Source organism: Dermochelys coriacea, chromosome 10 (assembly GCF_009764565.3).
Source record: "Dermochelys coriacea isolate rDerCor1 chromosome 10, rDerCor1.pri.v4, whole genome shotgun sequence".
NCBI lineage: Eukaryota > Metazoa > Chordata > Testudines > Dermochelyidae > Dermochelys > Dermochelys coriacea.
In genome coordinates, this window is record NC_050077.1 from 64,000,499 (window position 1) to 64,027,468 (window position 26,970).

General features: G+C 40.6%; 1 protein-coding gene and 1 long non-coding RNA gene across 5 annotated transcripts in view; one reads left to right on the forward strand and one right to left on the reverse strand.

Annotated features, from left to right (window-relative positions):
* DMXL2 (Dmx like 2) overlaps positions 1-18,191 on the reverse strand; it is a 116,715-nt gene extending 98,524 nt beyond the window's left edge. For all 4 annotated transcript variants that reach the window (XM_038418704.2, XM_043493263.1, XM_038418703.2 and 1 more), the window contains exons 1-4: positions 18,053-18,191; positions 5,648-5,773; positions 2,906-2,977; positions 1,939-2,017 (exon numbers count right to left, since the gene is read on the reverse strand). In XM_038418704.2, the coding sequence (XP_038274632.1) occupies positions 1,939-2,017; positions 2,906-2,977; positions 5,648-5,773; positions 18,053-18,139 (364 nt within the window). In that variant the 5' untranslated portion in view covers positions 18,140-18,191. The remainder of the gene's footprint in view (positions 1-1,938; positions 2,018-2,905; positions 2,978-5,647; positions 5,774-18,052) is intronic.
* A 96-nt stretch (positions 18,192-18,287) lies between these two features.
* LOC122455980 lies at positions 18,288-26,147 on the forward strand. The gene is made up of 3 exons (XR_006274538.1): positions 18,288-18,353; positions 22,365-22,575; positions 25,925-26,147. It is a non-coding gene; the product is annotated as an uncharacterized LOC122455980 (long non-coding RNA).
* The last annotated feature ends 823 nt before the right edge of the window (positions 26,148-26,970 follow it).

The following is a 26,970-nucleotide window of genomic DNA, read 5'->3' on the forward strand; positions in this document are numbered from 1 at the left end:
ATCGTTCATGTCTTTCTTCTGTCACAAACATGCTGATCACCCCTTAATCCATTTTCCACTCACTCTCCTGTTCTTAGTCACTTTAGAGCAAACTTGTACTTCATCAACCCTGACACACTAATCTGAATCTTTGTACAAATGAACTTAAGTTTCTTTGATCACTATAAAAATCAGATGGTACACATTCTCCTCTGCAGTTCACAGCTGTAGCACAGATCCATAGTAGAAATATTTTTAACCTTTTTAACTACTTCCCATCAATAGCTTTTCTTTTAGCCACTCAAAACATGTGGCACTTACAACATCTTTCAGGAGGAAAATGGTCATGTCTTGCTTTGAGATGTGGAACTGACAAACAGGAAATAAATTTACCCCTTTGTTAAGATGGACATTTTAAAAATAGTTTTCTCAAGTAATTGTGACGCTCTGAACCTTGAGGGAGCATCCAGCACCCCCATGTTCATCCTTGTAAAATGATTGTGTAGTATCCAATGCAAAAAGTTTGTCATATTGGGTGTCTTCGGAAGGCTCATGATGCACTGAGCATTGTTGTTACAGTAAGGTTAGATTATAATTTCTTGTATGCAGTTATGAGGCTGAAAATGTATCACGGTTTATGGCTTAAAATAAGCCCAGGCAAAAACTCTAAGAGCTGAGAGGCAGTTCACACCTGATCAGGGCATGTATGGGACAAACCCAGCCTCATAGGAACAAAGGATGCTGGCCTAGGCAGCAACAAAAGAATCTATTGGACTCTCAAGAGGGTCACGCCCCTTCCTTTGGTCAGTTTGGAATTGCAATGAGATAATAATCACCAGACTCTGAAAGGGGGGAGGGGCAAAGCCAAGAGGGAAGAAAGAACAGGATAAAAGGGAGAGATGTTTGCCATGCTCTCTCTTCACCTACATCTACAGACACTATATCAAGCAACTGAAACACTGATCAAAAGGGAAGAGCCTGGCTGAAGAGCAACCACCCGGCCTGTGGTGAGAAGATTCTAAGAGTGTAAGGGCACTGAAAGTGTTAAGATCAGCTTAGAATGTGTTTTGCTTTTATTTCATTTGACCAAATCTGACTGGTTATGCTTTGACTTATAAACACTTAAAATTGATCTGTTGGTTTATTCTACCTGAAGCAGTGTGTTTGGTTTGAAGCATATCAGAGACTCCCCTTGGGAGAACAAGCCTGGTACATATCAATTTCTTTGTTAAGTTGATGAACTTATATAAGCTTGCAGCATCCAGCAGGCATAACTGGACACTGCAAGAAGGAGGTTCCTAGGGTTGTGTCTGGGGCTGGGAGTTTTGGCTAGTGTCATTTGGTTGCACAATCCAAGGAGCAGTTTACATGCCAGAGGCTGTGTGTGAACAGCCCAGGAGAGGGGTTTTTCACAGCAGAGCAGGGTAAGGCTGGCTCCGAGAGTCAAGGATTTGAGTGACCTAACAGATCACTGGCCCAGATAACACCAGAGGGAAACGTCACAATAATGCACTATGTTTAAGAGTGAATACTATACACAGTTCAATAACCCGTCAAATTCCAAGTGTGACATAATGTTAGAAATTTTAAAACATAACATACATAGTTTTCTTATCAGAATATATGCTAAACATTCTAACTATCTTACCTTTAGTGATACATTTATATCAGTTAGCTACCTAAGAATGCAGTTCCCAAACTAAGACCTAGCATACTACATCTAAAACTCAAAAGTACTTGGCATAGCATCTTCATAAATGGTAACTGCAGTGGATTTTTAGTGTTATACTCAAGTTTATATCAACCTATGTACCACATGTAGTGTACCTACCACAGTTTGAGAATTGCTTATCTAATACATATATATTCACACTCCAATTTCATTTAAATAAAAATTTGAAACTAGAATCATTCTACAGTTATAAATTTTGAACAAAACACTACTAAATTTCACATTACCTTGAGGATCCCATGCTAAGTTGTAAGTCATAGAACTAAGGAAAAACTGCCCTGATTTAAGCCACTGACACTTCAGTTGCTGTGGTATAAAAACATTAGGAATAAAGGGTTAGTTCTTAACAGCAACAAAATAATAAAGTAACAGCATTTTTTTTACTTTCTATATGAAGTTACAAATGTAAATTTCAGTTTTCTATTAATTCAATTGAAAATAAATTCAGACTGTAACAGATTGCTGAATCAAATATTTAATAGCTTCAGAGGGGTAACCATGTTAGTCTATAAGGTGCCACAGGACTTTTTGCCACTTTTAGAGATCCAGACTACCAGACGTATTGAAGCATGAACTTTCGTGGGTGAATAGACACTTACATCCGATGAAGTGGGTATTCACCCACAAAAGCTCATGCTCCAATATGTCTGTTAGTCTATAAGGTGCCACAGGACTTTTTGCCGAAGTATTTAATAATTGCATTCAACTGATTTATAATGATGAAATGCAGCACTAAAATTCTTTTATCAGCAGAAAACTGAACATTCACCATTTTGGTAAGACATTCCAAACAAATATGTACTAGCATTATCCAAAATACTATGGACTCGCTAAATACCGTATCCCTGGTTAGGAAAGGAGGAATATAAACAAAAAAAAAATCAGCCATGTTTCACTAAATAAAATACTCATACAGAATAGGTGAAAACTAAGGAAAATTATATTTTCTAACCTTCATTTTCAAATGAGAGCTTTTTATTTTAAGCAATATTTGCTAGACAGCATTGTTTAGACTAAGAAATTAATTCTGATTTCTCACTATACAATTTTTTTAACTATATATGTGTCTAACATGAACATATTTCTCAGTTAATCTCCCCTGTTCCATTCTAATGGGGCTTTAACAAGTGGAAGGCATATTTTTATCTGCTCCAACAAAATAAGACATAGTTTAATCATGTAATACATACTTACACAATTTCTTTTGTGAGAATTTATACCAAGAGGTTCAAAAATACAAATAGCATTTCCATATGATGCTGCAATCTGGAACAGATTGAATGAGTAAAATGTTAAAACTCACGAAAAAAGCATAATAGAACTCTAGAATTCAGATCCTTACTTAAATTTTCAATAATTTGTAAGTGTAGGTGCTAAAGGAAAGCAAAATTCATACAAACATTACTTAGTGGTGTTGTATGTAGAATTATTTGCTTTTAAAAAACATTGAAAAATACATGTTTGTTTTGAGTAAATCCTATGTTAAAGATCTAAATGTAAACAAGAGAGACCCTGAGTACAAAAGGACATGTGCTAACTCCTGTTGATCTGCTATTACTTCAGGGTAGCTACTGTTAATGCACAATGGAAAGCTGATGCCTTTGCTCTTTCTACTCTTGCTCTACTTCACAGAAAACTAGTAAATTAATAATCAGTGTTTGGGTCCTCATTGTGATTCCAAGTTCCATTTCCTATCACTAAATATTAAGTACAAGAATATAGGAGCAAATGTTATTCTGTTGCTGCTGGGTTCAGTCCATTTTGAGGAAAAGCCTGGTATATGGAAACGAAATACTGAACATACTATTGGAAACTTATTAGCATACTTCAAGTAGGACTCCCTAGTTTCTCCAATCCATTTCTTTCACAGAAAAACCACATCTACAAAAGACTTCTTTTTGGGGGGGGGGGGGGGGGGTTGGGAATACGTCTGATCATTGTGCTTATCTGCACTTCAAAAATGGCTGGATTGTTTTTTTTAAAGTCTAAATTTTACTTAAGAAGACACGTTAGGAGTTGTTTAAATACTTCCAATTTAGGACTCTAGTCTCCCCTGCACAGAAATAATCTGCAAGTTTTAACCCATTTTCCTAAAAACTCCTATCAAACCCCAAAGTTTCATCTCACTTAAAAACTACAAAATCAGACATAAAAATACAGAAGTGTCACAGCACACTATTACTGAAAAATCGCATAACTTTCTCATTTTTACCATACAATTATAAAATAAATCAACTGGAATATAAATATTGTACTTATATTTCAGTATATATTACATAGAGCAGTATACACAAGTCATTGTCTGTCTGTATGAAATTTTAGTTTGTACTGACTATGTTAGTGCTTTTTATGTAGCCTGTTGTAAAACTAGGCAAATATCTAGATAAGTTAATATACCCCCTGAAAGATCTCTGTGTACCCCCAGAGGTACCCCTGGTTGAAAACCACTGCCTCAAAGCACACAGAAGAAGAGGCAAGGAGTTCAAACCCCGTGGACCTAGAATACTGCAGGACCCACATGTATTTCAGGGCCACCAGATAAAATTCTTAATCTTTCCTTCCCCTGGGTACTGTGGCTCTAGTGGAGCTGCAATGTCAGGGACATTACAGGAGGCATAGCCAGTAATACTACGTAGTTTATAATCAGTTGTGCTATATTTAAACTATGCCATCAAAAGGGAACCTAAGCCATGGTGATTCTTTTAATGTTTCAAAGCATATGCTATTTTAACTGCACACTTCCAAGAGAAGTGCTTCCAATCTCTTCTATTAGATTTCTAAACTTTTACTAGAATGTGCTTTTTTGGCAGATGTCTGTCATAAGCAGTGGCTAACATATACATATCTGGTGCACTACAACCACATTTATTGAAATAATTTATTTATAAATGTTCTTTTTTTTCCAGTGTTCTTTGAGAAATAAATGTGATTATATACGCTGAAATAAATGAAATTGTATTCAATGCAAATGAATAGTTATGGAAAAATTACTTGCATACACAGTATTCTACTTTTAATCATTTTCAATTCCTTGAGCCACATGGTCTCATGATTTGAGCACCAAAAAATACAGTCACTTTTGACAAAACTTACATTCAAATTGTACACACAAGCTAAAACCATCTACTGACATGCCAATTTACAGCATCAAGTTGGTTCTATGGAGAAAATCTGCAAACTCCAAAAAAAGGGCATAATCAGAATAATAATGCGTTGGGGAGTAGGAGAGGAGGAAAACTATATATGTTACACTACTTTGTTTTGCAGGGTAAATTACCACAGAAAACTAGAATCCATTAAATTCTTTTTTAAATAATATTTAACTTGCTGTTGAAAGAAACACATTTTGATGCAGCAAAATATGAAGGTTTTAGTTGATGTCTAAAGTATCCAAGAATCATCTGCAAAGCAAATTACAGAGTATGGTCTTCATCGCAGAATATATTATGTTCAGAAAAGTTTGCTGTACCTTTTCACATTTTATGAGACCCCTTACAAAATGGGGTCTGAACCTTTTTGCTACAAAGAAAAGAACGTGAGCTTTCAGAATTTATTACTTTCAGAATTAGCTGTTGATGCATCCCTTGCTGATATTCAGACATATACAAATCAAACTTTTTAAAAGTGGCATAAATTATCTGAACATGAAGAGCTTTTTCTACTTTTAAATAGTGGAAAAAAAAATAGAAACATATTTAGGTAGCTGAAAATGGGCTAAATTCAGTTTTATCAAAAACTTTCAAAAAATAAATCATATTGGGCTAAAACAAGAATCATTACTTTTAACCAAAAAAGGGTTATTTAGAAAGTTTTAAGTATCTAAAAATAGGTCCTTAGCATGAAATTACCACCTCAGCAACAGAATCAACATGTTAAACAGTTTCTGTTTATACATTTCATTTTTAAAACTTTATTCAGATTCATTAAAGACCTTACCCTGCCTTGTTGTTGGGAGCACTCCACACAGCTGACTTGGATGTTTCCATGCTTAGCACCAGGAATAATCTGCACACATTCAAAGTCGTTTGCCAGAACAACAATATCACAGCCTGAGCCATATGCCTGTAATAGTTTTAAATATTATATATATAATCTAATGTTTATCCACAATGGTTACATTTTAGTAAATTAGTTTTAGAATTATTACATTTTTTTCAAAGTGCATTATGATCATGAATACACACTTAAATCTCTACCTGAATCACACTAGTAAAGTACATTAGCTTAACATACTCAGTTTACTCCTGAGAGCATTCTGTGCCAAAAACTTAAATTCTGAACCAAAAAATTAAAAATTCTGCACACTATTTTAAAATTCTGCAAAATTCTCCAAATTTCATTTATAAAATAAATGTGGAGGCTCCACCACGGCATTGGGGAGCACAGGCCACTGGCTGCACAGAGGTGGGAGATCACTGTCCAGCTCCCCCTGGGACATGGACTCAGCGGTGAGGCTTCACCCAACCCTGACACAGTGCAAGGGCCGGGCCTGCCCCAGAAACACACCAGGGCCCTTCCTCTCCGTACCAGGTGCAGCATATGTGAGCAGGCAGGCTCAGCAAGGCAGGATCAAAATGTGGAGGGGAGATTCAGGTGTGGGTTGAGAGAGTTCCGTGGAGGGCAATCTTGGTGTGGGAGGATCAGTGGGGGATCTGGATGCACAGGGGCTTGTTGGAGGGTTCTGGGTGCAACAGTAATGGGACTCTGCAGGGGTCCAGGTGAAGGTGGTTGGGGCTCAGTGGGGGGGGGTCTGGGTATGGAGGAATAGAACTTGGCAGGCAGGTCTGGGTGTAGGGGGCTCAGTGGGGGGGGGTCCTGATGCTGGGGGAGTGGGGCTCAGTAGGGTGGGGATCCAGGTGTGGGTGGCTCATTGGGGTGATCCAGGTGCAGGGAGAGTGGGGCTCATCGGGGGGGGGGTTTCTGAGTGCAAGGGGGAGTGAGGCTCGACGGGAGGGCACGAGAGGGTCTGGATGCATGGGGGTAGTGGATGGGGGAGCAACTCCCTGTACAGGGATCCCTCCCCCTGCAGCTGAGAAGTGATGGGTGCAGTAAGCATGGGGGCGGAGGGGAAGAGGAAGTTTGCAGAGCTTCCTACAGCTGGGGGAGACATCTGGGGGTGGGTCTGACATGGCCCTGGATGCTATGCAGTCCCAATTCCCCAGTCCCGCCCCCGACCCACAGCTATTTACCTCTCTGCCAACTGCCCTGGGCACCTGAAACATACTGGTGGGGAGGGTTGCATGACCACTCTAGTTGCTTCCCTTTGCTTCCCCATCAGAAAGTCATTTTTCTGCAGGAAAACAAAAATCTGTGGGGGGACAAATTCTGCGCGTACGCAGTGGTGCAGAATTCCCCCAGGAGTAACAGTTTGCTCCTCACCCCTACTACAGCTGCTTTATGCTGATCCAGCTGGCTCAACCAGCCCCTTGAATATTCTCTCAGCCAAAGTTGTGTACAGCCACAGTAACTTATTATGCAACCCCTTCACACTGGTGCAGAAACCATGGAAGAGTAAAGGGAGGTGGTGGGGGTATGCCTACACCTCAGTAATCCTCAGCTGCAGGAATGTCCAGTAGGTTGTGGGGAAAAAAAGCCAGATGTAAATCAGAGCCATCAGATCTACAATTGAGTACAGCTCAGTAGGATGGGATCATCTGGGATGGCTCAATTAGGCTCTGATTCTGCACCACATAATTCAATGGGAGTTTTGCCATTGACTTGAATGGAAGCAGTATCAAGTCCTGCCGACTTTTAAAACAGTACTCTCTTAGACCCAACCAATGAAGTCACACTATATGATAAATGTAAATTAAACTAATAGTATATTACATCTTTCTTGCTTTCTTCCTGTTTACTACCTAAACATGCATCTGAATAAAATTAAATATTAGAATTGAACATAGTATAGAAACCTCTTAATTCCTTTCTCACTGCAACTATAGTAACAAGCAACGGCAATATATTTTTAGTTTCTAAACAGGGGCATACATACACCACTTCCTGTCTTGCAATTATGCCAACGATTTTGCATCATCTATACTAAAGATGTAAAAAAAAAAAAAAAAAAAAAAGTAGTGCAAGAATATTGAACTATATAATATCCTGTACCTTGCTACATCATTTCATAACCAATGTTCATTGTTTTATAACAGATTACATTGTATAAGTAGAACTGGCAAAACAGACAAATGATTTGCATTCAACAATTTAATATGGTCCCTTTATAGGCTATGCATGATCATAAATAACTAATTGTGAATTATATAATTGCAATTTATCAAGGGATTTGGTGATGTCAAACTCCAAACAGCCACTCGAGTTTTTCTTCTTGTGTGGTCACCAAACTCCTTAGGATGAAATTAAAGACCGTCCCACATTCTCTCAATTCAAAATGTGTCTTTAATTTTACATCAGTCCTTTACTTCTCCAGCAGGACTAGCTCCAGAACACTTCTTATCAGCAGAATGTACTTGATATCATGCCTGTGAATTATCAGAATGTGTCAGTGAGAGGAATGGAAGTGCCTTCTCACCTGTGAATTATATAGCTTTGTATTGTATGTGTGAAATACAGATACCTGTGTATAAATTAAGTCTAATATAAAATGAATAAAGTTAATCTTATTAAAGAAGAATTTTCTATTCTGTTTTCAAGGGGAAATAATGATATTCTTCTCCTGCATGATTTTTTAAAAGAAGCTTCCATTAATTGTTTACCATTTCCCTCTAAGACCATATTCAAATATTTGTGCTCTGTTTCTAAAATGGCAATGTGGTCACTGTAGATAGGACTTCCCACAGTTCTTTTTAGAAATGAGAGTAGTGCCTAAAGACAGGCATAAAATGTTCCCTTCATTACATAATTCTACTGCTGCTGATTTTTAAAGCAAAAACAGACACTAAAAAGCAAAGCTGATCTCCATTCTTTTCAGAAAGTTACAGTGATGGGGGGGGAACAAACAAAAGGATAGCTAATTGAAAAGCTGTACATTTCCTTAGATTAAAAAAATGTAGTAAAAACAAATACTGCAAAATAATTACCTCAAGAATTAAATTCTGAATTGATTTCTCCCTTTAATTTTTTTTAATGTATAAGGATTCTCAGGCCAACAATTGTTTTTTATTCAGATCTATTTGTTATTGAATACATTATTTTCTTTTACTATTTTTAAAAGTGAAGCTTCTATTGATTACATACTCCAAATATCTCACGTTTGGGATCTTCTGGATTCTAATAAGTATACTTCATTAGCAGAGTGTAAAACACCAAAAAAAAGCTTACTTCTGGGATCATGTATAATATATTGCATCTTCCACAGTACAAAATGCACATACCATATGGCCTGTCCAAGAAAATGTTATCAGATAATGGCTTGTTTGTCTCCGGTAGGAAATGACTATATTTATGTCTGCCAGCTTTTTTTTACCCGTTATGGTGTTTCGGTGAGCCCTAGTCATTCTGAATGATCTGTTATACTTAATACCCACATTGTAGAATCTGTGTCACACAATGTCAGTTCTTCACATCCACTTCAACTAAATAGCTTTTATAAACATGAACTAACCACAAGTTCCATTTTCTGAAAATAAAAAAGTTTGCTATTGACTCCACTACAGTATCTAGCCAATTTGTTTAAAATTAGCAATACCCTAGCCCTTATCAATTATTTTCTAACCATTTGTCTGTATTTACACCTGTATCCTTTGAAGTTGTATCTTTATAAACATAGCTTATTTTACAGCCCAGATTTAAACTGTTTTATCAAGTTAACTTTCCTCTTGCTTCTTTCATATTAGAATTCAACGACTGATGAATTTCAAGTTGGTTCTAATGGTGTACAAAGCAGATTAAATTATGGCCCCACTGACACCAATGGGACCACAAAAAATGTGAAGATTCTGGAGTTCATCTCATGTCTGCAGAAACGCAGACAATGGCCATAGATAACTTGACCACCAGTACTTAAGGGGACAGTACAGATGTCAAGGCCTGTAATCAGGCTGGAAGAGGGTCTTCAGATGGGGAAATCTGAAACAAAAGACTTGGAAACTGTTAAAAGCACAGTCCCTAATGAACATGAACAGAGGTAATGTCTGCACGGAAGCAGACAAACTCTGGCCCCAAGAAGTAAAAGTATTTGGGATGTGTTGGGTCAGCCAAACTTCGAGGTATATGTTAAGGTAAGACATATGCATGGAGGCCTTTTGTTGTTTAACTATCTTCTCTGAAATTATGTTCCTGTTAACTACAATTTACTTTTGTTTTGAAGAAGCTGTAACAAGTCACTACATTTACCTCCTGGTTACAGCACCTGAAAGGAAAACTCTTGAAGATGCCAAACCCAGTTGAACCTGCTGAGGAAAAATAGATGTTAAATAGAGGTACCGTGCCCTGGGGATCAGGTCTGCAAGTGGAAGAATTGTGGGCTTCCACCCCAGCGAGGTAAAGGCTTAAGACCTCACCAAAAAGAGAGACTTAAGAGGGGGTCACTGGTATAGCTAACACTAATCATGACAGGAAGTTTTGCCACTAACTTCTATGAAGCCAAGATTTGACCCAGTGTCTGTAAAAAGGCCCTCTGCTACCAAAATACAAGGACATATATTCCCAATTGTCTCTATTTCAAACAAAGAATACTCCTGCCTCCCTCCTTCTTTCCCTTCAATAGTGTATCTGCAACTTGTTATATCAATGGATGGCCAATGGCACATTAGATAACCAAGAAAATTACCTAATATATTTGAAGAGCCAGAAATGGTAATGAGTAGGTTTTGCTAGCCTAAACACAAAGCTAGACTCTTAATTAGATAAGAAATATGGACCCTTAAAAATTGTATTAATTATTCAAAATGTCATGAGTGAAGCTACAGGAAAGTTAGAACCAAGGTCTGCATATATTTTTGTGCATGCAACTTCTCCCCTGCTTTGTAAGTATATCTGTTGCAACTGTGTATACAAACTAGAGATGTGGTTACATACATGGCGATAAATACCCACTGGTGCACAAAAATGTCCAATCTGCATCCTTTTGCAATAATTAGATATGCAAAGTAGGCATACAATTACATGCACAAAAAGTAGATATTCAAAAAACTTTAAAAAGGTAATTGTTGCAGGTAAGCCTGTCTCCTTTAAAGGAAAAGTGGTGCAGCTTGTGACTAATTAGTCACCACCTCATCAGGCCCAATGAGGGATAGCTGGCCTCTCTAAAGGCCAGCAGCAAAGTTCAATAGAGAGGAAATGTGAGTAGTGAGCCTGCAAAGGCTCTAGCAGGAACCCAGTAAAGGCTGGAGAGAAGAAAGCACAGGGAGAGCAAAGCCTCCTACAGGAGTTCCTGAAAGACAGGATGGAGAAGGAATTGCAGGAGACAGTGAAGACTCCTGCAAGGGTTCCATGGAAGAGAGGTAAGAACAAAGATAAAGGACTTGGGTGGATAACACAGTAGCAAGCCCAGATGGGCAAAAGGCTGTCTGTTTGTTTTGAGAGCATATAAAGCTGTACAAAACCCAACATGTGGGGAGAATGTTCTGTGTCCCATGCCTCTGATTGGAAAAAATAAAAGGCAAAAGTTGCGAAGACTGGGAGTTAGACCATACTTTGGTTGGGAAAGAACAGACCAGTGGCCAGAGAGGCTGCTTGGGAGGTGGTGACCCCATAACAACAACCTTCCAAATGTAAACTTATAGCATTGTGTTCCTGAGTCAATAGCACACAATTTGTGTGCTTCTACTACAGTTCTACCAAAGCTATAAGGAGCAGAAAGTAGTGACGCTGGAGCTATTTATTGGGAGGATATCACAAAAAGAGGCTGTACAGGGCTAGATGAGCAGACATATCCTTAGCCAAACAGCAGGATGGAGAAAAAACAGTAGAACACCACCTGTTAGGAGGCTTATGTGTAGGAAGAATAAAAGAAACACTTCTTCTTCTAGTGCTTTTTCCAATACAGTTTTGATCTTTTCAAGTAAGTGGTAGAAGCCTCATTGCTTGGAAGTGCTGGTACATTACTAGACAACAAAAATATTGAGAGAGGCTTGTCCATGCTCAGTTAGAATTCATTCCAATGGTCAACCTTTACATTAAATTATGTCTTTGGGGAATTTGTCTTAAACTGCTGTTTAAGTCTGTAAAACTGGCATTGAAGAGTTCCCAGGCAGTACTCCCAATGCCCTTCATCTCAACTCTGCCATTTACATGTACAAGGATTTTTTTTTCCTAACTGCCAGCCCTGCTAATTTAACCTGGGATCTGAAAGTCAAGCTGTGTGCTGATGTATCACTAACAGCAACCCTAACCAAGTGACTAGTATTATATAAACCATGTTCCTGTGCATCTTTAGGTAAAGATTTCTCAATTTTAATTTAATTATGCTTGTAGCTCTAACAGCATTTATATATTTGGTTTAGACTTTCTAGCTCTTGTATTATCTCACTCCCATCATGCTACTGGCTCTGTAATTCTAACTAAAGTAAATACCTCCTTTTTTAAGAGCCTTCCTCTCTCACTATTTCCTGTGCCAACAAGCTAATACTTTTGGGCTAGATGTACTGTATTTCATCATGCTTTGACAAAGTAGGGAGAAAGGAGAAGATAAGCAAAAACCAGTTTTTGAACAGAACTGTCAAGTTGAAAACCTCCTAATGAGATGTGTGCACATTTTACTGAGTTACTTATCTTCTCACCTTCCCTTCTTTGGCAACAGTACTACAAATGACTGCATGGATGGACACCTGCATTTGCAGAGGGCCCTTGGTTTTTAAATGACCATCTTGAAGTTGGGCTTTAAACTGCAGGATAAGGGCCTTGCACTGTAAACTGGTTGGGGGCAGGTACTTTGTTGTTCTTGGTTTTGATGAGGTGCATTTTTACTTGTTTTGCGGCAATTTTTGGCTTTTGAAAAACACTTTCTTAAAGCACATGTAAACTTAACACCAATTTATTAAAATCCCAACATCAAACAAATCTTCCCTTCTTAGCAGGTGTACCTGCAAAATTAAAAAGCTTTCACTCAAATAAGGGTTACATACTTTTCTGGACTGCAAGACACATTCCATATCTGGGCACAAGTATATCTGACTTTTGTGCTACATTCAATACATGACTGTTAGAAATTCCTAAAATATAGTTTAGTTATACTTAAAACAACCCCCCCCAAAATCCATCAATTAATTAAGATTTTAATTCTGGCCTTTTGCTCCTTGGAGTTGGATTACTCAGAAGCAGCTCACTCTGCAGAAGAGGAAGTGTCCTGTAATATTTAATAGTACCCTCTCCATCTTATTTAGGAGCACAGTTGACTCTCTCCTTTGAGTCAGTCATATTTAAGCCTCCTTGGCTAAGAGTGGTGGCAACAACACAGGAGCTTGAATACAATAGCATATTGCTGTTGGGAACAGGATAAAAATACACTAGGGTGGCATCGGGGACAGAGAGGAGAAATCTATAAAGGATACAAAAATGAAAAACAAATACTGGGGAAAACAAGGTGCTCAGATCCACAATGATGAAGGCACTGAAGAAACCTCAAACAGCAGTGTCAGAAGGCACAAAAGGAAACTAACATCAACTTTATTTCTAGCCACACTGACAGCTTCCAAAGAAAACTAGACTGAGTAGCAACTGCCAGAGAAGCAAAGATGACTTTCAAGATCCACAAGTTGCAGTTTGCCAATGTTCTTGCTAAGGGCCAAGACCTGAATCTATGGAAGTGAATGATGACAGAGCTGTAATGGAGTTCAATGGCAACAAACTTGACCCTGGCATAGCAGGATTTCTGACCCAAACTGTAAGAGTTACTTAAAAACAGTTAATCCATTACCTCCACTCTTAGATATTAGGAAGGGAATAAGGTATGCGTGTTCATTCATAAACAGCTTCCTCTCAGCTGCCTTACTGTTAGGTTCTGCAATTTAAATATCCAGAGTTGATAAACTGTTATTCTTTCAGAAGTGTCCTCATCTCATTGTTTTTTTTTAATTATGAAAGATTATCCTCTTGACAATATAGCTAGCCAGAAAACAAATTCTGTTTTACAAATATTTTCTAGGTTTTGAAATCTCTTCATTCTGAAGAATGAAAATTAGACCTTTTAAAATTTCTTGGGAAGAAATATGAGCTAGACAGACACCCACATCAGAAAACCCAGCAGCCCATTGGTGAGGGTACTCACCTGAGCTGTGAAATACCTAAGTTCAAGTAACTACTCCAAATAAGGTCAAGCAGGGACTTGAATTTTTTACATCTCAGGAGAGCTTCCTAACTACCTGCCTATATTGTCTGTCTCTTGCTTGCTCTGGCCCAATGAATATTTAGCTATACAGAGTGAAACAGCACCAATAGGAGAGTGACTATAGTCTGAATCAGGCAGAGTGCCCATGATCAATTTTTTTTAATCAAATTCCAATCTGAACTTGACAAAAGCTGTATTAAAATGTACATTTCTGAAATTTTTAGTGAATTGTTTTTCAGATGTTTGGGCTCATATCTTGGTCTAGAAGTGAGGGTTTCTGGAAAGTTAAAATAAGTCACCGTGGCCTGATGAAATACATCCTAGAATACTCAAGGAGCTGACTGAGGAGATATGAGCCATTAGCGATTATCTTCGAAAACTCATGGAAGAAAAGAGATTCTAGAGGAATGGGAAAAGGGGCAAACATAGTGCCATTTTATAAAATGGAAATAATCCCGGGAATTACAGGCCAGTTAGACAGCAACCAGAAGACTTAATTTGCCAACAGTGCCTGAAGCTTGTGCAAAATTGAGGGTGCAAATTAATGGGACACTTTCCCAGTATTTTGAAGCCTGGTTTACACTTAAAAGCTTTGCTGGCATAGCTATGTTGGATTAGGAATGGGGGGGGGGGAACCTGACTAATCTACAACCTATGCCAGTAAAAGCCCTGGTGAAGATGCAGTTATACTGGAAAGTCCATGTTTGGGAAATTGATAAAGCTATACAAGTAAAAGGACTCTTGGTACAAGCTGCATCTCCACTTGGAGAGTTTGCTGGTATAGCTATACACTACAAAGGATTAGCAGGCAAACAGGCCTCATGCATATAGAAGTTTGAGGAGTAAGAGACAGATTTCAGAATTCACAATCCAATGAGATGAATAGAAGAGTTCACACAAATATGAGAGCCCTTTTTTTCATGGGGAATGTAGATGGGAGAAGCCTCTTGTAGCAGGACCACCGCAGTTCTACTATGCATGGTGTGAAGCAGGATTTCAGCAGGCTATGCAAGAAAGCCACTACCCCAGCACCTGTTGAGCTCAGCTGCACTGGGACTCTCTGAATACCACTATATAATGGTTATTTGGGGATAGGGATTCCACTAGCCAACTCCCCTCCTAATTGGAAGGATCACAAGCAGAGTAAAGGCTACTCTTATCTCCATGAGTGGAGTAGGAGTACCAAGCATGTTGGGGTTGGTCAAGGGGCAGGAGGGGAGACATTCTTTCTTGTAACCCAGGACTAATTCTCAATGCACTGCTTGATCTGTATACTCTGGTGGGGGAACAAGTTGTGGGCCAGCAGGCCTTTCCCACCTCTCGTCTTTTCAGACTGTCTGCGGACATCTGTTAAACATTAAATGAAAACATTTCATTTAAACAAAGTCATTATACAAAAGTATTGTAATGACTTGGCTTAAGAGGGTACTAGTGTCCTTAAGGACTGTTTTGTGTCTGTCTGCCTTGTCTTATCCAAGTTCAATTTTCTGTGTGTACTGTAAGATTTTTGGGTCATGCCACTGTAGCAGAAGGGGAGTTGGTGAGTTAGCGGTAGTTTAGTTGTAGGATAGAGGGTAGTTAGCATGGGAAAGGGAAACCCAGGGTAGAGTATGTATGAGTTTGTGTGGATTGGGCTGTGTACACGGTTCACCAGCCAACACTCCTCCTCTGGAAGCCGTATGCACGCACCCATGCCAGGCACAGGTGAGTGCTGGGAAAGGGCTGCAGCAATAGCTGAAAGTGGAGGGGGGTGGTTTCAGGCTGGCAGGAAATATGAGAGGGCAGTGCAACTAGGGTCAGACACGCACAGAGTGGAATTCAGGGTGAAGAGTACTCGTGTGTGTGTGTGTGTGTGCAAAGACATTACATGTATACCTAACTAATACATTTGAAATATGGAAAATCAGAAAACATTTTGGTGGAAATCACAAATTGTGTGGGGAAAAATAAAATTCTGTGGAGAACACTAATTCTGAACAAATTCTGTATTTCACAGTGGCATAGAATTCCAGCAGGAGTAACTGTCCAACCTCTCCAGTTACCTCATCTGTTACTATGTCCTGATGAAGGAGCTGTGAGGTACATAGCATTATTAGAACCAGCCAGCAGAGGAGATAAATGGGAACTCATGGGCCATATCTATGCTACAAAATTAGGTTGACCTAATTTATGGGAATAGCAGCTGGAGCCCTGCAGAGGGTAGGAGCCCCTGACTGCATGCCAGATTTCACAGGGGAGATCAGATTTCATGGTCCATGATGTGTTTTTTCCACAGCTGTGAATTTGGTAAGGCCCTACCTATAATAATACAGCACTATAGGTGTGCATGGTGCTTAACAAAAGAAAACATTAACAGGTCTGCCACAGGAGATTTACAATCAACATTAGGCATTAAGGCCCTGATCCTGGAATGAGTTCTGCACAGGAAGACCTTTATGCTTGCACAAAGCTTATTGTGGGCTCAGGACTAAAAACAACAAGAAATACGCCAAGAGTGAAATAAGACAGAATGGGAAGCAGAGAGTTACAACAGAGCAAGATCATGAGATATGTATTTTACGTATCACTTACTAGTTCCTTTTTAATTTAACATAATAAAGTTGCAGACAATAACCAGAAGAGAGGCTCAGGTTCTTTACATGTAATTCTACAATTAAAGTGAACCATATAACTTGTCATTTGTCTAAAACATGACTTTGGTATTCTTGGAAAACTGCCATAACCTAATGCTGTATTGCTTAATCTGCAAAAGGACATAATTTGTTTTGAGTGTTGTAAAACTAACAGGTATTACCAAAAATAAATTTTATATCAAAGACAGCATATTCTAAACTGACTCTCCAGGTCATTATAATGGAAAGAACACTACAATATATGATTTTATATGACTGTCAAAAGTAACAGCAGCCATACAATGCCCTTAAATGTCAGTAGCCCTGCATAGCAGCACAAGAGGGAAAATGTTCAGTCTTAGTTCCCTTTGTATCTTTTTAACCATCTGATATTAAAAAGTTATGATAAGACCAAGCTGGGTTTAAAGTGTCCTATTAGTCTGCCCACAGTTATTTTAGAATGAAAATGATGCTGTATCTCACTTAGCCAAGAACTAGTTCAGGCCTCGGATAGCAGCTAGTAAAGGTTATCACAAAACCTAGTAAGACAATTCCTCCTCAAATAGTAAAATACTGATTAAATTATATTGTGCTAAACACTGCAGAAGCTGATCCCTCATTGAAATCAGATAGTCACCTCATAACCTAAATCAGTGACAATTATGTTTACATTAAAATGGGGGAAAGAGGCCCATGGATGGTAAATAAATCAATTCAAAATATAAATTACTAGGCTCTAAAAGTGTTTCAAATGCATCTTATCTGTTTCCACTTATATTAAGGGAAGCTTTTGGTAAAGGAAAAATATTTAATTTCTCAACGCCTCATAGTAACAGAAGACCAATTGCGCTCCAACAGCAGATTGGGTATGTAAGAAGATTGTTCCAACTGAATCTCTCTTTTCATTGCAAATAGCCATACTATTAGCTATTTTATTCCTTGAACATTTAAAAAAAAAAATCAGGGAGCTGTAGTTGATTAGTCTCCTGCCCTCTTTCATCTTCCCAATGTCAGGTGGCCCCTTAACAGCAGCTAAAGATGACAAGTGCATCCTTGAATCCCAGCCCCACTCTGCTGCTGTGTTCTGGGAGAGTAAAACAGCAGATCCCTCCCTCCCTCCCTCCCCCCAGTGGGAGCTAGGGGATTGTTGCACGGGAAACAGACACCAAAGGACCAAATGGATGGATTATTTCCCCTCTCTCCCCACTCACTTTCTGTACTGGAGCATCTCAATATGAAATTCCCAGCCTACCATGATGAGAGCATAACTACTCACCACCACGCACCTAGTCATCACCACTGCCCCTGCTATAATTACCAGCCCGCTTCATTACCCCCCAGCTAATTACCTCACCCTTCATTATCCCATCCCACTGCCCCAGCTATAATTACCCGCACCCTTCATCACCCCCAGCTAATTACCTCACCCTTCATGATCCCATCCCACTGCCCCACCCTCAACCCCTCCCAGCAATCCCACCACCCCCGCCCCACTCTCACCGTGAAGGGGGTGTCCCCGACGCTGCCCACCGAGTAGCAGTTGTCCCCGGGGTTGACGGCCCCGGTGAGCACCTGGTGCAGATGCATGGCGGCCCCGCAGACCTACAGGCTGCGGCGGGGCCGCCCGGCTGGCCAAGCTCCCCCGCTCTCCGGGGCGGGCAGTGCGGCGCGGCGCAGCGGCTGCCAGCACCGAGCAGGCCCCGGATGGCTCCGCGTTCCCTCCCTCCCGCCGCACCGAACGGGAAATCACCGGCTCGCGCGAACTCAGCCAATGGGGATCGATGGGGCGCGCGCGAACCAGGTGAGCTGGCGCGCGCGCGCGCGCGGTGCACTCGCCGGTGGGCGTGGACGTACAGGGCCGCGGCGCGCGTCCGCGGCGCTGGAGCGGCAGAGTGCGTGGGACCGCACCCCAGGTGTGCGCGTGGCACTGCGCGCGGCGTGTGCACCGGGCCCTCTGCTGGCCCTGTGCCGGGGATCTCCTCTCTTCAGCAGGGCGCGGACTGGGATCCCGGGCGAGTCCCGCTGGGTGTCTGAGCGCGCGAGCGCGTGCGCACACTCACTCTCACGTACCAGCCCCCAGGGGATGGAGCGGGGGCTTTGCTGGCTCCCAGGGCAGATGGAGCGGCTGTCACCAGGGACCCTAAAGTAGGGCTGCAAAGCGCAGTGGCAGAGTTAGGGAGCAACATCTGTGCAACCATGGGCTGAGAGGAGATATTCAGTGAGATCCAGCCTGAGCTCCCCGCCCCCACCCCAGTGTTCAAAATAGTAGGAAGTGGTGGTAGAAAAATATTTTTGCAAATTATCAGAAGTGCTGAGACTCCATTAAAAGGAAAAACTGCATGAGCCTGGAAGAAAAGTGAGACAATCTGCTGCTGAATTAGTAAACGGGGTTTTAACAAAGGGGCATGAGCTAAAACCTCAAACGCACTGTGATGCCCTGCCCTGGGCAGAGCTTTGATTTGAAGGTGCTTGTGGTCTATTGTTTATTTGCACTATTGTAAGTCTTGTATAGCTTGTGATGCCCCCAAAATATATTGTGCATAGTGCCTTGGGGAATTTGCTTCCACCAAGCACCGCCCCCCCCAATCCTTCTCGGCTTCCCCCACAGGTGTATGCAGTCCTCTGGAAACTGAGCACGTGGGATGTGAGCTCCTGCAGTTGTCTCTTGGAATCTGTGCATTGGTACTTGTTTGTGCTGAACCCTTGGGGTAGGAATACCTACACAGAGTGCGTGAAAAAACTGAGCCACAGTTTCAGATTTTCAGTACTTATGTGCAGCATGCATTTAATCTTTCAGTGGTTTAGTTGTAAGTAGCTATTATTGACCTCAAGAATGGGGCCAGTGGTAATAGGAAAGATTATCATTGCTTTCTGTGTCAGTGAGAAATATGTAAAATGGTGTAGCTATAGCGGGGGATAGAGGGTTCCATGATTCACTTTTAAGTGCTCAAACTGTATCGTTCTATTAACTGGAACTAGGGAGGAAAGTGTTTTGGGGTGGCATTTTTTTGAGTATCAGAGGGGAATCAATTTGTATTAAGAAAGAATAGTTTTGCATTAATTTCAGTGAGGTATCGGAGACAAGAATTACACTGAATAGAAACGTACCTACAAGAGCCTAAGATACCAGTGGATTTGTAATGACTGAGGGGATGGTCTTATTTACAAAAGACTTTGCAGAGTAGTCAATGTTGAAACAACCGTAAGAATGTCAAGAATGCTGTGTCTTAGAAGAAGAAAAATAACCACGAAGATCTATAAACTGTTTAGGGGACTAACCATTACATAATCCACCAAGATTTAAGGAAACACTGCAAGGTTGTCTTTACACTCAACAAAAATAGATCTGCACTACACTGCCAGTACAGCTCAACCGTTGATAGTAACAGTGGGAGCTGTAGTGTAGTCAAGGCTCAGACATTTTTTACCACCATATTATTGTTCAATCCTGAGGTGCTTATAAAATTCCTATATAAGTAAATGTGCGTTTTCCTGAGTAAGGACTTCAGATTGCACCCTTGCACTTTGTTGTTTCCTCTAAAAAGATTTTATTTGCCCTAATTGAACATATAACCTTAATTATGTTAATATATAGATAAATCAAGCTCATGTTTCCAGTGACTTTCTAGCAAAGCAAATTCAGATAGAAAAATATTGTCATTAATCACTCTTGGCACTTCAAGTACTCAGGACCCAAGTCTACTGCTAGTGAAGTCAATGGAAGTTTTGTCAGATTTCAAAAGAAATGGGATCATGCCCTTATCTATGCTGGATACATTTGGTGTGATAACTACTCTGGCTCTCCTAGCATGCTATCCAAATGTAAAATTGCTACCAGTGGTGCACAGACGATTCTTTCACTGTTGTATTTGCTCTTCCTCTGATCAACGCTCTCTCCCACTGTATACATGCCATTAACACTGATGCACTTTATTTTAGGTAAGTGCTAAAATAAATTAGATATTTGTGGCCAGATTCTCAGGTGGTGTTACCTGGTGTTTCTACCTGTTATGTCATCTGACACCGATGAGGATCTGACCCTTGAATGGATAATTATCACTTTTAGCCATGGCATTAAGTGGAATTATATGTAAACAGTATAACCTACAGAAAACACTAGAAATTCAGTAAAGCCAGAAGTTGCAGCTTTTGATGGAAAACATCCTTCAATTTAAGAGAGCACCTCCAGAGTTAGTCATACTATCCTATCCAATTAGATGCAATCAGTGAGAGTTTTGGTTTGGAGCCCAGTCTTCTATTAGTCAACTTACTTAATAATTTATTTATTATTATACTAAGGCTGCCAGTAATTCTTGCTCACAAACCAAATGTGAGAGAGACATCAAGGTACTAGGCTAGATGGATCTTTGGTCTGACCCAGTATGGCCGTTCTTATGTAACTTTTGCTTCATCTTCTCTCAAAATGTTATATTGGCCAACATGGTGAGAAACAGACTCTTCAGAATGTTTGATCTTTTTGAAGTTTTCACATATCCTTTTAGATGACATCTTGTTGAAAGGCACTTTAAAAAAAAAAACAACCCATTCTGGTTCCTGACCCTTCCTCTCCTTTCTAAAGAAGTTTCTCTTATCTCAAAAGTCAAGGTAAAATAAGCCTTACTCTAGAATCCTTTTTAATCTTTGCCTTCCTGGGAACTTTACTCTGTAATTTCTGTCATATACAAGATTTTGATAGATGATTCAAAACTATCCTTCACCAAGTTGGATAATGATAAGGCTGAAATAATCCACAAAATATGTCCTGCCAGATTGAAAAGATAACTAGTGGTTTCTCTAAGACAATCCAAAGCGACAAAACCACTAGACTTAAAGGTATTTCTCTTCTGGAATCCTGACTTGAGGCTGTTTGTTCAGGTCAGTCCTTTTTAGACTTGATAAACTAGGTGAGGTCAATCACAGATGGGAGTATAGTGCTGTTTTCAACTAGGTTACCTCGCAGTAAAACAAAAGTGCATGTAGCTGTGGAAAACTACAGATGTGGTCAGTTTCTTCTGTGAACAAGAAATCTTTCACAAGTATCTAGGGACTGAAACATTCAGATCCTGACTGAAAACCAGTCTCTTTTGGCTAGTATTCTGCCACTAGCCTAAACTCTGAGCAGTGTCCTTTGCCACTCCACTGCTGCCAATTTATATATAGTAATTCAAGTGATTATTTTTGTGCTTTTAGGGTTACAATAAAACATCTAAATAATGCATACTTGCATCTTTCTGAAGATCTTTATTCTTCCCAACTTGATCAATTTCTCCCCCCGCCCCCGATCAGCTCTAATCTAGTCTACTTGTGGAATAGATTCTCTGCCTTTTGCCATTTCCATGAGTGGTACAAAGTGAATGGGAACTGCCAGTAAGATCCCTGCAGGGGCATCATATCCTTCGTCACAGTGTCAACTGTACACCTCCCACCTTGCAGCTCCTGGAGTTGGAGGGGAGGGGCTAGAGTATGATGCACTCTGGCAGTCACCAGCTGACAAATGTCCCTTAGGTTTGTTAGTTCATGTTAGAGCAGTCCCCGAGTTTAGCATCTTAATGTTCTTGGGGATAATGGATATTGCTGTCCACTCCTAAACAAAAATCTTTGAGACTCCATTAATCTCTTTATGGCTCCCAAACATCTTGCATCTTTATTAAGAAAGAATACACAAGCCCAAGTATCTCACTCTGTGTTATAAATAGTTTTAAACCTAATATCCTAAGAACATTTATGCTTAATACTTTTGGAAATCTGGAAGGGGTTGATTCTGGTCAATCTCTGTAGGTGTCCTTCTGTTGTGCCTGTTTGTGTTTTGTAGGATTTATCTTTAATCTTGGAGGATCCTGGCCTAATTACCAGTTGGAAGAAAAAAGAATCATAGCTGACAGTTAAAATCCTATTCAGGAAGGAACCAAAATATACTGCAGAGGCTTCAGCACTGCATTGAGTTTCACCATACTTCAAAGGCTTGTGCAAGGATTAGGGTGATTTACATAGTACTGTACTCCTGAACTATTCTAGAAATATAGGTTTCAGTGTAGCAGCCGTGTTAGTCTGTATTCACAAAAAGAGAAGGAGTACTTGTGGCACCTTAGAGACTAACAAATTTATTAGAGCATAAGCTTTCATGAGCTACAGCTCACTTCATCGGATGCATTTGGTGGAAAAAACAGAGGAGAGATTTATACACACACACACACACACACACAGAGAACATGAAACAATGGGTTTATCATACACACTGTAAGGAGAGTGATCACTTAAGATAAGCCATCACCAGCAGCGGGGGGCGGGGGGGGGGAGGGGGGGGTGAGCAGGGGGAAAAGGAGGAAAATCTTTCATGGTGACAAGCAAGGTAGGCTAATTCCAGCAGTTAACAAGAATATCAGAGGAACAGTGGGGGGTGGGGTGGGAGGGAGAAATACCATGGGGAAATAGTTTTACTTTGTGTAATGACTCATCCATTCCCAGTCTCTACTCAAGCCTAAGTTAATTGTATCCAGTTTGCAAATTAATTCCAATTCAGCAGTCTCTTGTTGGAGTCTGTTTTTGAAGCTTTTTTGTTGAAGTATAGCCACTCTTAGGTCTGTGATCGAGTGACCAGAGAGATTGAAGTGTTCTCCAACTGGTTTTTGAATGTTATAATTCTTGACGTCTGATTTGTGTCCATTCATTCTTTTACATAGAGACTGTCCAGTTTGGCCAATGTACATGGCAGAGGGGCATTGCTGGCACATGATGGCATATATCACATTGGTAGATGCGCAGGTGAACGAGCCTCTGATAGTGTGGCTGATGTGATTAGGCCCTATGATGGTGTCCCCTGAATAGATATGTGGACACAGTTGGCAACGGGCTTTGTTGCAAGGATAGGTTCCTGGGTTAGTGGTTCTGTTGTGTGGTGTGTGGTTGCTGGTGAGTATTTGCTTCAGGTTGGGGGGCTGTCTGTAAGCAAGGACTGGTCTGTCTCCCAAGATCTGTGAGAGTGATGGGTCGTCCTTCAGGATAGGTTGTAGATCCTTGATGATGCGTTGGAGAGGTTTTAGTTGGGGGCTGAAGGTGATGGCTAGTGGCGTTCTGTTGTTTTCTTTGTTGGGCCTGTCCTGTAGTAGGTGACTTCTGGGTACTCTTCTGGCTCTGTCAATCTGTTTCTTCACTTCAGCAGGTGGGTATTGTAGTTGAAGGAATGCATGATAGAGATCTTGTAGGTGTTTGTCTCTGTCTGAGGGGTTGGAGCAAATGCGGTTATATCGTAGCGCTTGGCTGTAGACAATGGATCGAGTGGTATGATCTGGATGAAAGCTAGAGGCATGTAGGTAGGAATAGCGGTCAGTAGGTTTCCGATATAGGGTGGTGTTTATGTGACCATTGCTTATTAGCACCATAGTGTCCAGGAAGTGGATCTCTTGTGTGGACTAGTCCAGGCTGAGGTTGATGGTGGGATGGAAATTGTTGAAATCATGGTGGAATTCCTCAAGAGCTTCTTTTCCATGGGTCCAGATGATGAAGATGTCATCAATGTAGCGCAAGTAGAGTAGGGGCATTAGGGGACGAGAGCTGAGGAAGCGTTGTTCTAAGTCTGCCATAAAAATGTTGGCATACTGTGGGGCCATGCGGGTACCCATCGCAGTGCCGCTGATTTGAAGGTATACATTGGCACCAAATGTGAAATAGATATGGGTGAGGACAAAGTCACAAAGTTCAGCCACCAGGTTAGCCGTGACAGTATCGGGGATACTGTTTCTTATGGCTTGTAGTCCATCTTTGTGTGGAATGTTGGTGTAGAGGGCTTCTACATCCATAGTGGCTAGGATGGTGTTTTTAGGAAGATCACCAATGGACTGTAGGTTTCAGAGTAGCAGCCGTGTTGGTCTGTATTCGCAAAAAGAAAAGGAGTACCCGTGGCACCTTAGAGACTAACAAATTTATTAGAGCATAAGCTTTCGTGAGCTACAGCTCACTTCATCGGATGCATTTACAATGGACTGTAGTTTCCTCAGGAAGTCAGTGGTGTCTCGAAGATAGCTGGGAGTGCTGGTAACGAAGGGCCTGAGGAGGGAGTCTACATAGCCAGACAATCCTGCTGTCAGGGTGCCAATGCCTGAGATGATGGGGCGTCCAGGATTTCCAGGTTTATGGATCTTGGGTAGCAGATAGAATACCCCAGATCGGGGCTCCAGGGGTGTGTCTGTGCAGATTTGTTCTTGTGGTTTTTCAGGGAGTTTCTTGAGCAAATGCTGTAGTTTCTTTTGGTAACTCTCAGTGGGATCAGAGGGTAATGGCTTGTAGAAAGTGGTGTTGGAGAGCTGCCTAGTAGCCTCTTGTTCATACTCCGACCTATTCATGATGACGACAGCACCTCCTTTGTCAGCCTTTTTGATTATGATGTCAGAGTTGTTTCTGAGGCTGTGGATGGCACCGTGTTCTGCATGGCTGAGGTTATGGGGTAAGCGATGCTGCTTTTCCACAATTTCAGCTCGTGCACGTCGGCGGAAGCAGTCTATGTAGAAATCCAGGCTGCTGTTTCGACCTTCAGGAGGAGTCCACCCAGAATCCTTCTTTTTGTAGTGTTGGCAGGAAGGTCTCTGTGGGTTAATATGTTGGTCAGAGGTGTGTTGGAAATATTCCACATATCTATTCAGGGGATACCATCATAGGGCCTAATCATATCAGCCACACTATCAGAGGCTCGTTCACCTGCGCATCTACCAATGTGATATATGCCATCATGTGCCAGCAATGCCCCTCTGCCATGTACATTGGCCAAACTGGACAGTCTCTACGTAAAAGAATGAATGGACACAAATCAGACGTCAAGAATTATAACATTCAAAAACCAGTTGGAGAACACTTCAATCTCTCTGGTCACTCGATCACAGACCTAAGAGTGGCTATACTTCAACAAAAAAAGCTTCAAAAACAGACTCCAAGGAGAGACTGCTGAATTGGAATTAATTTGCAAACTGGATACAATTAACTTAGGCTTGAATAGAGACTGGGAATGGATGAGTCATTACACAAAGTAAAACTATTTCCCCATGGTATTTCTCCCTCCCACCCCACCCCCCACTGTTCCTCTGATATTCTTGTTAACTGCTGGAATTAGCCTACCTTGCTTGTCACCATGAAAGGTTTTCCTCCTTTTCCCCCCCCCTGCTGCTGGTGATGGCTTATCTTAAGTGATCACTCTCCTTACAGTGTGTATGATAAACCCATTGTTTCATGTTCTCTGTGTGTGTGTATATAAATCTCTCCTCTGTTTTTTCCACCAAATGCATCCGATGAAGTGAGCTGTAGCTCACGAAAGCTTATGCTCTAATAAATTTGTTAGTCTCTAAGGTGCCACAAGTACTCCTTTTCTTTTTTCTAGAAATATAGTGACTGTGTCTCTATGGAATGTTTAGATTCTTTAATATGTCCATCTAGATTGTTGACTGCTCTGTATCTTCAACTGTAAATAAAATGTTCTCTTTTCCTCACCCCATTCCACCCTTCTGTCATAGTTTAAATACTTTTGAGCATTACATGCCTGTCCTTCACTAAATAGTCAGGTCCCAGTTTTACAGTCTATTTTAACTTCAATAGGAGCAGAGTTAGGCCAACAGTGAGTGCTTTTGAAATCTTGCTGCTACCTTTACTCGGGTGATTAATATTTACTTATGCAAGAAATATTATCACCTGAGTAATCACCCGAGTAAAGGTAGCAGCAAGATTTCAAAAGCACTCACTGTTGGCCTAACTCTGCTCCTATTGAAGCCAAGCCCATATTTAAAGGAAAACCATTTGTCAATTAATTTTGATAGGAACAGAGGGCAATGTTGATGCTTTTGAAAATCCTTCCCTTAGTGAATAAATGATTCTAGTTTACAATAGTAGTTTCCAAGAGTATATTTTGTTACAATTCCCAGTCAAACTCCTCCTTTTTGAGTTATTACTTGTCCAGTGTTGCTTATCTTTTGTCAGGATTCAGAAGATAGCCTCTATTTCTTCTCTAGAAGTGAGAGAAGACTATCGGCACTTTTGTGCTATTATTGATTATTAGTGACCTTTCCTCTGGAACTCCACTTAATCCCCAAAACATTTATTTTTAAAAATGTGAACTTACTTTGTTACCATGAAAGTATTCTGTCCCATCATGCATTCAAATGACGGCTGCATTCACTGTATCCTACAGTACATCACTAGTCTTGAACTTCTGGGAAGTATCCCTTAAACAGAAGCTTTCACAAAGAGAGCAATCATCACTACAGTGAAGCAGTGACAGGTATTTCCATAACCTGTTTAGAAAAAATCTACAAACTATGGACACAGTCTTTAGCAAATATGTATTTAATTAACTGAGGTATTGTACTACAGTTTTCCTTTCCATGTAAAAAGAGAATATGCCTCTGTTCTAAAATGCGTAGATATCTTATTTTAAAGAG